Source organism: Mercenaria mercenaria, chromosome 15 (genome assembly GCF_021730395.1).
Source record: "Mercenaria mercenaria strain notata chromosome 15, MADL_Memer_1, whole genome shotgun sequence".
Lineage (NCBI taxonomy): Eukaryota > Metazoa > Mollusca > Bivalvia > Venerida > Veneridae > Mercenaria > Mercenaria mercenaria.
The window spans coordinates 68,173,941-68,188,524 of record NC_069375.1 but is presented as its reverse complement, the minus strand read 5'-3'; the positions used below and the strand labels follow the sequence as shown (position 1 = coordinate 68,188,524).

Here is a 14,584-nt window from a genome sequence, read left to right as displayed (position 1 = left end):
AATATGCCTCCCTTCAGGGGCATAAAAAAGGTTAAATATCAAAAGAGTTTTAAGTTCAAAAGGGGACATAATTTAACCAAAATGCATATCAGAGTTATCAGTTATGGGACTTGCTGCTATCAACTAGTTTTATAAGCTCGAAGGTACATGTGAAGTTTCAATTCAATATCTGCATTAGTTTTGGAGATAGTAACTTGCATGTAAAACTTTAACCAGAATTTTCCAAGTCCAAAAGTGGGCATAATTTGCCCAAAATACATGTCAGAGTTATGGGACTTGACCCAGTGAGGTTGGTAATTGATCTAGAAAAAGAAAAAATAAGTTTCAAATCTATATGCCTTTTAGTAATAGCTGTATGTACTTGCACGCAAAACATTAACAAGGATTTTCTAAGTCCAAAAGGGGGCATAATTTAGCCAAAATGAAGGTCAGAGTTATGGGACTTGCTGCTATCAACTAGTTTTATAACCCCGAAGACACATGTAAAATTTCAATTCAATATCTGCATTAGTTTTGGAGATAGTAACTTGCATGCAAAACTTTAACCAGAATTTTCAAAGTCCAAAAGGGGGCATAATTTGCTCAAAATACATGTCAGAGTTATGGGACTTGACCCAGTGCAGTTAATTAATTGACCTAGAAAAAAAAAAACAAGAGCTGTCAGTGGACAGCGTGCTCGACTATTCTCAGTGCTTGATAGTATAATATAAGCAATGAGTAAAACTTTAACATTACAATAAGCATATTCTAAGTCGAAAAGGGGCCATAATTCAGTCAAAATGCTTGATAGAGTTGCCTCCTCCTTTTTACAGACTGGGGTCATTATGGTAAACAAGTATGAAAAATATGAAAGCAATATCTCAATGGACTGCAAATATTTGGGGTGGTACGCAAACTTTAACATTTATTCTAAGTCCAAAAAGGGGCCATAACTCAGTCAAAATGCTTGGTAGAGTTGCCTCCTCTTTTTTACAGACTGGGGTCATGATGGTAAACAAGTACGCAAAATATGAAAGCAATATCTCAATGGACTTTGAAAATATTTGGGGTGGTACGCAAACTCTAACATTTGTGTGACGCTCACGCTAACGCCAACGTCGGAGCGAGTAGGATAGCTCCCCTATTCTTCGAATAGTCGAGCTAAAAATAAGTTTCAAATCTATATGTCTTTTAGTATTAGCTGTTTGTACTTGCAGGCAAAACTTTAACCAGAATTTTCTAAGTCCAAAAGGGGGCATAATTTGGCCAAAATGAAGGTCAGAGTTATGGGACCAGTGAGGCTGGTAACTGACCTAGAAAAAGAAACGATAAGTTTCAAAGCTATATGCCTTTAAATGATAGCTGTATGTACTTGCATGCAAAAACTTAACCGAGGTGTGACGCTGACGCCAACGCCAGGGTGAGTAAAATAGCTAGACTATTCTTCGAACCCTGTGGCCAGTAATATGGCACAGTTAAGACTTTTCGATTTTCTAAAAATGTTAAAAATGCCAACTTCTCCCCCAAAATGGGAAATTCATTATAAAAACAAACAACACTAGTCTTGATCTATCATACTGATTTTCAAGCAAATATAATATTGAACATTACTTGTTTTCACGTTTACATCAACACAACCCTTCTCCGCGCTCTCTGTTTACATTGCCTGTATTATGGTGCTTATAAGGACTTAGCTATATGCAATGTATAAAATAAGTCATATTAAACAAGTTTTTAGCTACTGGCACGTACAATATGTATATTTTTAAGTGTTTTTAGTAATTCTTGTTGGGATCAGTAGTACAGGAGTGATCTCAAACGATAAAAATTACAGAGTAGTCTAAAATAATGCAACATGGTGTCTAAAATAACACAATAAAACAACATGACAATAACATCTTATTATTAGTTCGCATGCTTAAAATATTTGCAGAATTAAGATTATTCATCAGATTTTAAATTTCTGCCTGAAAGTATGGATCCTATAAAGTATTCAACATTCAAATTATAGTAATTCAAATATACCCAAACCCATTTGCACCGTATAATACAGTGGTATGCATGTTTTTGTTGTAGATGAAACATGATCGATGTCCTTCCAAAGTCTAAAGATGTGCTTAGTGTAAAATGAACAAAATTTCTTTGGCCGACCGTTCATGTACTTCGCTGTTTTGAACCTCCCTAAATGTGTTTTAATTCAGTAAATTTGCCACAAAAGCCTATTTTAAATGTTTTTTCAATGGCAATGTCATTTGCACCATATTACCGGCTTTTGTGATAATAACAGCCCTACCTATTTTGAATTTGTTTTTTTTGGTCCATAGCCTTGTTCAAATTTAATTTTAAATTAACAATCAAGCTTAACACAAATATCAAGTGGCTATCAATTTAAATATAGATTATACAACATTCTAACACGACCAGCAAATAACCTACATGTATATACACACAGAAGAACATCAGTCAACGGTTACTTTGCGATAACCCATGCCATGCAGTGAAGTCTTCCAATCAAGTGCATAGCACAGTCGTAAAAAGTAGACACCATTTTTATCTAACACTTCGTGATATATTCTTACGCATAAGAACTCAAAACATGTGTTATTCTACAATAAACCACTCATGGGAACTTGTTATTTCTTAATTACACTGAAAATATTCGAATTACATTGTCAACAAGGCATACATTGCAAAATGTGTTACTGATATAGTCTGTAATACTAAATGAAATATTTTTTAATTGTTCAAGAAAACAATGACTGGAACTAGTGATGAGAATGAGATGCCGGGGGGCATTAAAAAGTTGAAATGTCACTCTTTTGGAAGAACTGCCCACACAATAAAATGTGGCAAGTGTAAACAAAAATATTTCATTTTGTTCCGACTGGGTTCCACACATTTTTCAGGAGTATTTCAGTAATGTATAAATGTCCATTAGTCAACTTCACTAGTAACCATCAATTCCAATTTAAGAATCAATAGTGAAAGACAAATGCCTCAAGAAACACTGTCTTCTGTGGAAACATTCACCCGTTCCCAGGACCAAACTCACAAACTCTAGGCTCGTAACCTTGCACTCTACTAACTGAGCTGACCGATAGGACTATACACTAACAAATACCAACTACGCTTTTACCTCATTTTCTTCTGTCGCCTTCTCTAACTGGTCAGATTTCTGCTGGAGACCATCTTTTCCAAGGGCTTCTCTCTGTTTCTCCACCCTTTCATTTTCTTCTCTAGCAAGCCGTTCCTGCTCTGCTTTACTGGGCTCTCCTATGATCTGCAAAATATATGTGGCAGTTTGTAGATGTTTTACTGGGTATAAGGTCACACCAAAACAACATTGGTAAAATGGCTTTATAAGTAGGAAAGATGAATTTATTATGTTTCTAAGACATAGTTGTTTTATCCTGTGCAAAATAAAATGGTTCTTAACCATCACTTCATGACATCATTTGTTTCTTAGTTTTTATTGAGTAAAACTGGTGCTTATAATCCCTCATTTCATGGACAAAACATATAAAAACGTCAACTGTTTCTTTGTTTTTATTGGCTTTACAGGCACACTGACAAAAGCAAGGCCATAATTATGATAGAGAATGAACAGGCATTATTTCATCATGGGCGGACATTTCTGTAGAACCACGGACTTTCCGTAAGCCAGCTAGATGGCTTTCTCATTCAAAGAATTCTATACCCAAAGCTAGGTTTTTAATGCAAAATCAGTGAGGGGCAAGTGAAAGAAGTCAACTAACTTAACCACTAGGCTAAGTAGGCTATTTCACATAACGACCAAAACATGATAACGTCATGCGCTGATTAACCACTGCACCAACAAATCATGAATATATGGATCATGTTATGATCACTGAAGAAAACTCTTACTGTCAACAAATTCAGACATCCTACTGTACTAACTGTTACCTGAGAATGATATTATCAGGTTTGTAGCATATCATTGGTCAGTCAAAACATTTTTACGCCTTATCATGTTGGACACAATTTATTCTGTCTTTGCGACCTTTGCAGATCGTGATCAGCCTGCACATCCATGCAGTCTGATCATGATCTGCACTGTTCGCTATTCAGTAAGTATTTTTATGCCCCCGGCATCTACTGATGCGGGAGGCATATAGTGATCGTCCTGTCTGTCCGTCCGTCCGAGGTTAACCAAATGGGACCGTTTCGTCTAGCGTCAATACCCCTTACTAGAATGACTTGATACTAATGCAGATGTAACCTGTGAACATTCCTCATCTTCAGACATCACCTGATCTCAGTTTGACCTTGACCTTGACCTCATTTTGGACTTAGGTTGCTTTATATAGGCCATCTCTTGGTTAACCAAATGGGACTGTTTCATCTAGCATCAATACCGCTTACAAGAACGAATTGATACTAATACAGATGAAACCTGTGACCATTCCTCATCTTCAAACATCACCTGACCTCAGTTTGACCTTGACCTCGTTTTGGACTTAGGTTGCTTTGTATCGGCAAGGATGCCACCGGGGGCATCAAGCGTTTATTGAACGCAGCTCCTTGTTTTTTTGGTAATCATCCCTTTTAACAGTTAATGGTACGGTCCATTAGAAAGATGGAAAAGTTCATTATAGAAATATAGCAGGGTAAGGGTTAAAGATTACTGAATAGTTAACCTCTTCATTTTTCTTTATATTCATTCTCACTCATCTTTGAAAACACTGTAGCAATACCGCTAAATAAGCTACATGTACATCTCAGTTTTGCTATTATTTATGGTCCTTTGCGATCATACAGTCCGCTCAATTTAATTTTATAAATTTTAAAAGCAATCAGCTTATGGCTGATGTTAGAGGACATAAAAAATGTTTTGCACTTTTTTGGTGCCTTTTCTGAACATACTCGATAAAGCCAAGTCTTCCCTTTTTCAGTACCTTATATGAACTTACTCAATAAAACTAAGTCTAACCTGCTTTGTTACGTTTTCATTGATTCTAAGTTCTCTTTGTTTGTTTAGGTTTGGTGTATTTTTCGACAAGTTTTCATTCATAGAAACAAAGGTGTCTACTTGTAGCAGTGAGCAACTTTATTTTGCTGCCTTACTAGAATATCTCACTGCAGACACATGAAATGATACCCAACCAAGTCACATTATACTGACACTGGGCTAAACCTATCCTCTTAATGCTAAGTGACAAGCAATAAGCTACCAGTACCATTTTTCATATCTTTTGTATCACCCAGTCAATGAGCGAACCCACGACTTCCCCACTCAAAGCAGGTGTTCTAACAATAAGCTACTGAAGTGGTCATTGCTTCTGAAAAATCTTCTTACCGATTTATTTATATCTAAAATTGTTTGTTCAACAACATTTCTGTTCTTGTTTCTTTAACCTTTACCCTGCTAAATTTCTAAAATGGACTGGTCCATCATTCAATTTGGGCAGTACCACTTTTAATCAAAGGGGTGTTCATTGAAAATTTACAAACTGAATAGCGAACAGTGCAGACCATGATCAGACTGCACGTATTTGCAGGCTGATCTTGGTCTGCACTGGTCGTAAAGGCAGAATAAGTTGCCGCCAGCAGGCTAAAGGTTAAATACTTTGTATGTATATAAAATGATCACCATATACATAAGAATTTTACAGTACGAAGTATGGTGGTGTATCACACAATGACCATAACACGATGATCGACTTTACAAACACAAGAGATTTACAATGAACAAGGAGCTGCATTCAATAACGCTTGACGATACAAAGCAACCTTAGTCCAAAACGAGGTCAAGGTCAAACTGAGGTCAGGTGATGTTTGAAGATGAGGAATGGTCACAGGTTACATCTGTATTAGTATCAATTCATTCTTGTAAGCGGTATTGATGCTAGACGAAATGGTCCCATTTGGTTAACCTCATACGGACTACTAATGAATGAATGGACGGACGGACGAACAAACGGATGGACGGACAGGACAATCACTATATGCTTCCCACATCAGTAGATGCCGGGGGCATAAAAACATGGTGGTAGATCATACAATGACCATAACATGATGGTCCTCTTTATAAACAAGAGATTTACATGGAAAAACATGGTCACCATGGTAGATCACACAATGACCATAACATTTACAATGAAAAACATGGTGGTGATCCACTTCCATATATACCACAAAAATAAATTCACACATATGGTACTGCAGAGTTAATAAGCTGTATATTGGACAGACTTTTACAGAAAAATGAGTGCATTAAAAGTATTTTGTACAAAAAAATGGTCAATTAGGCATACCAGTAATGCCAGTAATCATATATTAGGTAGCAATGTTAATATATCAAGTAAACAACAATTATTCAAAATTATGGTGATTATCTAACACCGAAGGGGAAATTACCGTAACAAATTACCTCTAACATTTAAACACTTTAGGAAATTAATAAATCATATCTGAAAACAGTAGCAATAAATGTTAATCTACCATTATGGAATTGCTAAAATATGACGTGACATTTATCTAGCAAAACAAATTACCAGACAAGAGCTGTTGCTAAATCACATACGCCCCTATGATGGTATGGGTATGTAATTTTCTGTCTCCGGAACAGCATGCCCTCGACCCTTGACCTAATGACCCAAAGAGAATTGAGTCATCTTATGACCACAAGGTATTATCCTTTGAACTTGGCTGCTGTGGGTCCAGTTATCTGCAGGAAATGATTATTCAACCTCAAGTCAACTTTGACCTTGACTTTTGACCAAATGACCCAAAAACAAAACAAATTACAACAACACAATTTCAATCAATCATTTCACAACAGCCCCACCATGAACAAACTTAAGAACAATTTATTTATTTACTTTGTTGGGTTTAACGTCGCACCGACACAGTTATAGGTCATATGGCGACTTTCCAGCTTTGATGGTGGAAGAAGACTCCAGGCGCCCCTCTATGCATTATATCATCACTAGGGCTGTCATTGATTGGGTCTTAGGCATATCGACGATACCGATATATCAGAAGACAAATACCGACGATACATCGATATATCGATTATTAAGTTAGATTAACGACCTGTTTGTTCATATGCATACTATATACCTTCCTGTAAATGCTATTTTTAGTTTTACTGCCTACTTTTCATATTTCTGTTTGATTGTGTTGTATTTGTATTTATGAAATAAAAGAAATAAATAAAAATTAATAACATCTTTCATTTTTATTTTGCCTTCACTCCTTTTTTGCATTCATCCAAATTTACAACTTTGTGAAATTAAGTTGTTTTTTAGGGTCTGAGCTAGTGTTTATTTGGATTGTTTTTCTCTCTGTAAAATATCGATTTTTGAAAATGGGAATCGATAATCAATCGACAAAAAAATATCGTTGATACATCGATATCGTTTCTATCGATGACAGCTCTAATCATCACGAGCGGGCACCTGGGTGGAACCACCGAACTTCCGTAAGCCAGCTGGATGGCTTCCTCACATGAAGAATTCAATGCCCCGAGTGAGGCTCCAACCCACAACGATGAGGGGCGATTTGAAGTTAGCGACCTTAACCACTCGGCCACGGATGCCCCTACCTGGACCCTTGACCTAATGACCAAAAGAGAATTGAGTCATCTTATGACCACAAGGTAATATCCCTTGAACTGGGTCCAGTTATCTGCAGGAAATGATTATTCAACCTCAAGGCAACTTTGACCTTGACTTTTGACCAAATGACCCAAAAACAAAACAAATTACAACAACATAATTTCAATCAATCATTTCGAAACAGCCCTACCACAAACAAACATAAGAACAAGAAAACAAAATTTATCTACCCTCAAGATTTGTGGATTGGGGTTTAAAGGGGCACAACACAATACAGGACTAAAAACTTTGGTTTCATATCTCATTAACTGGAGGTGTGGAATCAAAACTTTTATACTTTCTGCAGGCTTTCAAGCACTATTTGGCAAAAAATTAGGGCTAAAATTAGGGCTATTTTTGCCAAAAATAAGGGCTAAATTATGACTAGATGCACACAGGCAACATGTCGAGCCTGCCTTTTGACCATATATATTGTTGCTTTTCATCATCACCACGCCTGGATACAGAAATATTTGAATGGGGGGAGCACCAGTTCAGAAACAAGAGGGCCATGATGGCCCTATATCGCTCACCTGTTATCACTGCACTTGAGGACAAGAAGGTCCTCAGAAAAAATATCTAAGTCCAAAGGACAGGAACAACAAAGGGAAGAAATTTAACCAAAAAGAAAAAAAAAGTCTTACAAGGTATAGATATGTCAAAATATACCTAAATATTGGAGGTACCATCCATGTTGTACCACAGGAAAGTGGTCTCGGTTTTTCCCTACGGCCAATAATAAAAAAGTTACTAAAAATAAGCTATTTATAGTAAAGTAAATGTGAAGTAATTAAAAAAAATAATTTTTAAGTGAACAAATGAAGGATCTGCCAAATAAATCTGTTGACATAAATGAAATTTCAGATCAGTATCTTCATTAGTTACGGAGATATACTCATTTTAATTTGAAATAAAGGGAGGTAATTTGACATAAATCAGTACATAGTTATCTATTTGATTGTCTCAGTCCAACTAATAACAATAATGAAATTTCAAATAAGTCCTGTAAGTATTTACTGATATAAATCCGTATTTATTACAATCAGGGGAGGTAATCAGATACAAGAGGGCCATGATGGCCCTATATCGCTCACCTGTTATCATTGCACTTGAGGACAAGAAGGTCCTCAGAAAAAATATCTAAGTCCAAAGGACAGTAACAACAAAGGGAAGAAAGTTAACCAAAAAGAAAACAAATTCTTACAAGGTACAGATAAGTCAAAATATACCTAAATATTGGAAGTACCATCCATATTGTACCACAGAAAAGTGGTCTCGGTTTTCCCCTATGGCCAATAATAAAAAAGTTACTAAAAATAAGCTATTTATAGTAACGTAAAAGGGAAGTAATTAAAAATTTTTTTTACTGTAAGTGAACAAAAGAAGGATCTGCCAAATAAATCTGTTGACATAAATGAAATTTCAGATCAGTATCTTCATTACTTACGGAGATATACTCATTTTAATTTGAAATAAAGGGAGGTAATTTGACATAAAAACAGTCCATAGTTATCTACCCTGATTGGCTCAGTCCAACTAATGACAATAATGAAATTTCAAATAAGTCCTATAAGTATTTACTGATATAAATCCATTTTGATTACAATCAGGGGAGGTAATCAGATATAAAATATCAAATAAAACCATAAATGAAGTCTCTATATGGCTGCAAAAGCCAAAATAGCCAATTTTGGACCTTTAAGGGGCCATAACTCTGGAACCCATGACGGAATCTGGCCAGTTCAAGAAAGGAAGCAAGATCTTGTGGTGATACAAGTTGTGTGCAAGTTTGGTTAAAATCAAGTCATAAATGAAGCTGCTATTGTGCAGACAAGGTCAAAATAGCTAATTTTGGCTCTTTCAGGGGCCATAACTCTGGAACCCATTATGGGATCTGGCCGGTTCAATAAAAGAACCAAGATCTTATGGTGACACAAGTTTTGTGCAAGTTCGGTTAAAATCAAATCATAAATGAAGCTGCTATTGTGCAGACAATGTCAAAATAGCTACTTCTGGCCCTTTCAGGGGCCATCACTCTGGAACCCATAAAGGAATCTCGCCAGTTCAAGAAAGGAACCAAGATCTTATGGTGATACAAGTTGTATGCAAGTTTGGTTAATATAAAATCATAAATGAAGCTGCTATTGTGCAGACAAGGTCAAAATAGCTAATTTTGGCCCTTTCAGGGGCCATAACTCTGAAACCTATAATGGAATCTGGCCAGTTCAAGAAAGGAACCAAGATCTTATGGTGATACAAGTTGTGTGCCAATTTGGTACCAATCAAGTCATAAATAAAGCTGCTATTGTGCAGACAAGGTCAAAATAGCTAATTTTGGCCCTTTCAGGGGCCATAACTCTGGAACCCCTAATGGGATCTGGCCAGTTCAAGAAAGGAACCGAGATCTTATGGTGATACAAGTTGTGTGCAAGTTTGGTTAAAATAAAATCATAAATGAAACCACTATCCTGCAGACAAGAAATTGTTGACGCACGGACGGACGCACGGACTGACGACGGACGAAGGGTGATCACAAAAGCTCACCTTGTCACTATGTGACAGGTGAGCTAATAAAATAACTCTGGAACCTACGATTGGATCTGATTTGTCATGGAATCCAAGATTTATTGTTGTTGAAAATATTTTGGAAGTTTATATCAAATAAAACCATAAATGAAGTCTCTATATGGCTGCAAAAGCCAAAATAGCCAATTTTGGACCTTTAAGGGGCCATAACTCTGGAACCCATGATGGAATCTGGCCAGTTCAAGAAAGGAACCAAGATCTTGTGGTGATACAAGTTGTGTGCAAGTTCGGTTAAAATCAAATCATAAATGAAGCTGCTATTGTGCAGACAAGGTCAAAATAGCCAATTTTGGCCCTTTCAGGGGCCATAACTCTGGAACCCATTATGGGATCTGGCCGGTTCAAGAAAGGAACCGAGATCTTATGGTGACACAAGTTTTGTGCAAGTTTGATTAAATTCAAATCATAAATGAAGCTGCTATTGTGCAGACAAGGTCAAAATAGCTAATTCTGGCCCTATCAGGGGCCATAACTCTGGAACCCATTATGGGATCTGGCCGGTTCAAGAAAGGAACCAAGATCTTATGGTGACACAAGTTTTGTGCAAGTTTAATTAAAGTCAAATCATAAATGAAGCTGCTATTGTGCAGACAAGGTCAAAATAGCTAATTTTGACCCCTTCAGGGGCCATAACTCTGGAACCCATAATGGAATCTTACCAGTTCCAGAAAGGAATCAAGATCTTATGGTGATACAAGTTGTGTGCAAGTTTGGTAAAAATCAAATCATAAATAAAGCTGCTATTGTGCAGACAAGCTCAAAATAGCTAATTTTGGCCCTTTAAGGGGCCATAACTCTGGAACCCATAAGGGGATCTGGCCAGTTCAAGAAAGGAACCGAGATCTTATGGTGATACAAGTTGTGTGCAAGTTTGGTTAAAATAAAATCATAAATGAAACCACTATCATGCAGACAAGAAATTGTTGACGGACGGACGGACGGACGGACTGACGACGGATGAAGGGTGATCACAAAAGCTCACCTTGTCACTATGTGACAGGTGAGCTAAAAAGGCATCGCCGGTTCAGTGCATAGCGCTGAGAGGGGGTAGATACGGGAGGGGGGCCTCTCTCCGTGTTGGCAAAATTGGGGTTTCCCCATGAAAGTTTTTGATATACAGGTATGAAATGGTGGACACTGGTGCAATTTTTTGTCTAAATGTTGAGGTACTGGAGGGGTACTCCTCTCAATTTGGGGGGAGGGGGGTTCTCCCCCTGGAAAATCTTGAAATACAGGTATGAAATGCTGGATTGTAGTGCATTTTTTGGTCTAAATTTTGATGTGTGGGAGGGGGTATCCCTGTAATTTTAGGGAGGTGAGGGGACTCTCCCTCTGGAAAATTTTGAAATACAGATATGAAATGGTGGCCTCTGGTGCATTTTTTACTTAAATTCTGAGGAACTGGAGGGGTAATTTCTTATAATATGGGGGGGGGGGGGTCAGGGGGTTCTCCCCCTGGACATTTTTTAAATAAAGGTATGAAACAGTGGCCTCTGGTGCGTTTTTGGACATAAATTTTGAGGAAATATTATTTCTTTGCCAATATAGTTTGGTGCAACTTTGATTAATATAGGTCACTTCTTGGGGGCCAACTTGGGGGCCAGCTTGGGGGCGGGCCTGATCATTCAATGAAGTATATCTATGTTTCATGAAGCTAGGAACTCATGGAAACCGATAGAAGCATCCTCTGTAAATGAATCTTAATGAATCTTAAAGAATATTAACTTCAATAAATTAACTGGATCATTATATATGCATAACTTGGTGCCAAAAAAAATTAAGTTAGTAGAAATTACAAAAAAATAGGGATAATCTAAACAAATAGGAATTTGGCCCTTTCTGAGTGTTTTTTTAGGAATTTTAGGGAGGCCTAAAAAAATTAGGATTTTTTAGGAATTTTAGGGCCACTTGAAAGCCTGTTTCTGGAATCACTTTGTTTGTTTTGGGTTTAATGCCATTTTTCAACAGTGTTTCAGTCATGTAACGGCGGGCAGTTAACCTAACCAGTGTTCCTGGATTCTGTATTAATACTAACCTGTTCTCCGCAAGTGCCAACTTCGCAACATGAATTATCAGCATACATGTCATATCTCCCGCCGGGAGTCTTTTTCTCCCGTATTTTCAGTATATCTCCCGGTCTCCCGCCGGGACATGAAAACCTCCCGTAAAAAAAATAAATTCAGAAAAAAAGTCCTCTGTCGAAAAATCGTATCTCGAACCCAATGTAGACCTTTAGAAAATACTTGAAATTCAATATCGAGTAGCCCAGAAATACTCTTAAAACAAAATTTTGATAGTTGTCTATAATCCCTAGCTTGTTTATCGAGAGATACACGCCTGAGGCATTAATTATCTTTCCATCTACTGTCACCATCTGCAAACAATAAACCATTTAATCTTACCCTTAGGCAATTGTAAACATGTGCATGCGAGATTTTAGACTGATTCAATAACATCAAAGTCGCTGATCTGTAGTTTTCAAAAAATATGTAAACCAGTCTTAAAATTACGTCATTTTACCGCCATCTGCCAAAGTGTACTTTCATTTTCGCTGACCTCAATATTTATCGAGCCATCAGAAGATGCGACAGGTTAGTGCTAACACCGAGTTTATGGTTCTCAATTTAAATACTTGCACAGCATGCAAAATTTAACAAATATTGGCGGGTTAATGTCAGACTACACAGAATTTCGGACAAACATGAATTCGGATAAGGGAATTTTATGAAATAAATTGCATTTCATACTGCCCAAAGAATTGACTGCCATTCCTTTTTGATATAGTCATGTTGCAATAATTAACGGGAGAAGAATTCCCAGTTTAAATACATGTAGTTTTAATCTAAATATGGACAATCCAGCAAAAGAACGACTTTCATTTATGTTTTAACAACTTCATTTCTGAAAAGAAATGACTGCCCTTAAAAGATTGTTTTGACATGATATCTCCGCAATCTTTTGAGTATTGTATGCTTAAACATGTCAAAAAGATCACTCTCTCCAGATGCAGAAGCATCAACACATAAAGCAAAAACAAAGTTCCTGGTTCAATCTTTCATCGAATTCTGAATTTCCTTGGATTAAGTAAAGTGCTGTAAGTAATAATCATGCATTCTGTACACAACTGTTGGCTCCACTCATCAGTTCAATATAGAAAACTTGATGATTTTTTCATGAAAACGGCTATTTAGTGCGTAAAAATGAGCGAATAAAAGTCTCCCTTATTTTTACCCAAATCTCCCTTAAAAAAAACCCTGTTGAGGCAAAACTCCCTTATTGACCATCTGAAAATATGGCATGTATGTATCAGAGGTGGAGGATGAATGATTTAAGACACAATGTCTTCTATCCAATCGTCACAGAGAACATATGCCCCGCCTTGGGATCGAACTTGTGACACCACAATCCGTAGACCAAGGCTCTCCCTACTGAGCTAAGTAGGCGGGCTTTCTGGAATCACAGAATTACAGCAAAACTAAGTGTTCAGACCTTATTATTCACCTTTTATAATCATGCAATTGTAAGACAGTGGTTTCATACACAGATCGTCACAGAATCACACGGGACCTAGAACCAAAACAATTACCAGGACATGATGAATATCTACCAGCAAGAAAATAAACTGCCAGAACATGATGTATATCTACCACCAAGAAAACAAGTTACCAGAACATGATGTATATCTACCTGCAAGAAACCAGCTACAAGGACATGGCATATATCTAACACCAAGAAAGCAGTTACCAGGACATGACATATATCTACAACCAAGAAAACAAATTACCAGAACATGATGTATATCTACCACTAAGAAAACAAATTACAAAACATGATGTATATCTACCACTAAGAAAACAAATTACAAGGACATAATGTATATCTAACTCCAAGAAAACAAATTACCAGGAAGTGGTGTGTATCTACCACCAAGGAACCAACCAGTTACCAAGACATGATGTATATTTACCACAAAGAAAACAAATTACCAGGATGTGTTGTGTATCTACCATGGACAAAACAAAAATACCAGAATAATTTTCTTATCTGTTACTTATTTAAACAAAACAGTTTCAGGTACTTACTAGTGATGTGCTGAATAATCATGGCATTGGCAAATCATGAATAAATAGTCCATGACTGTGATTGTCAACAAACATTTTTTATTATTGAGACTAATTTTGCTTCCTAATAAAGCCTATTAAATAAGCTGAATCTAGTAAAACTGCCACCCTTAAATATAAATGCGCATGTGAAGTGTTGTTGACAGTCAATGGGCAATGTGTTCAAAACACTTAACCTATGTTATTGCCCAAAATTGAAAAGTTTTATCTTTTTCATTTAATTTCTGCCAGAATTGATAATTATAATTATCATTATGACTGATCAAAATTCACACATTT

The 14,584-nt window shown here is 36.7% G+C and overlaps 1 protein-coding gene across 2 annotated transcripts in view; it reads right to left on the bottom strand.

Moving 5' to 3' along the window:
* LOC123528508 (uncharacterized protein C05D11.1-like) overlaps positions 1-14,584 on the bottom strand; it is a 112,632-nt gene that overhangs the window by 40,663 nt on the left and 57,385 nt on the right. For both annotated transcript variants that reach the window (XM_053525515.1, XM_053525514.1), the window contains exon 12: positions 3,116-3,259. In XM_053525515.1, coding sequence (XP_053381490.1) covers positions 3,116-3,259 — 144 coding nt within the window. The remainder of the gene's footprint in view (positions 1-3,115; positions 3,260-14,584) is intronic.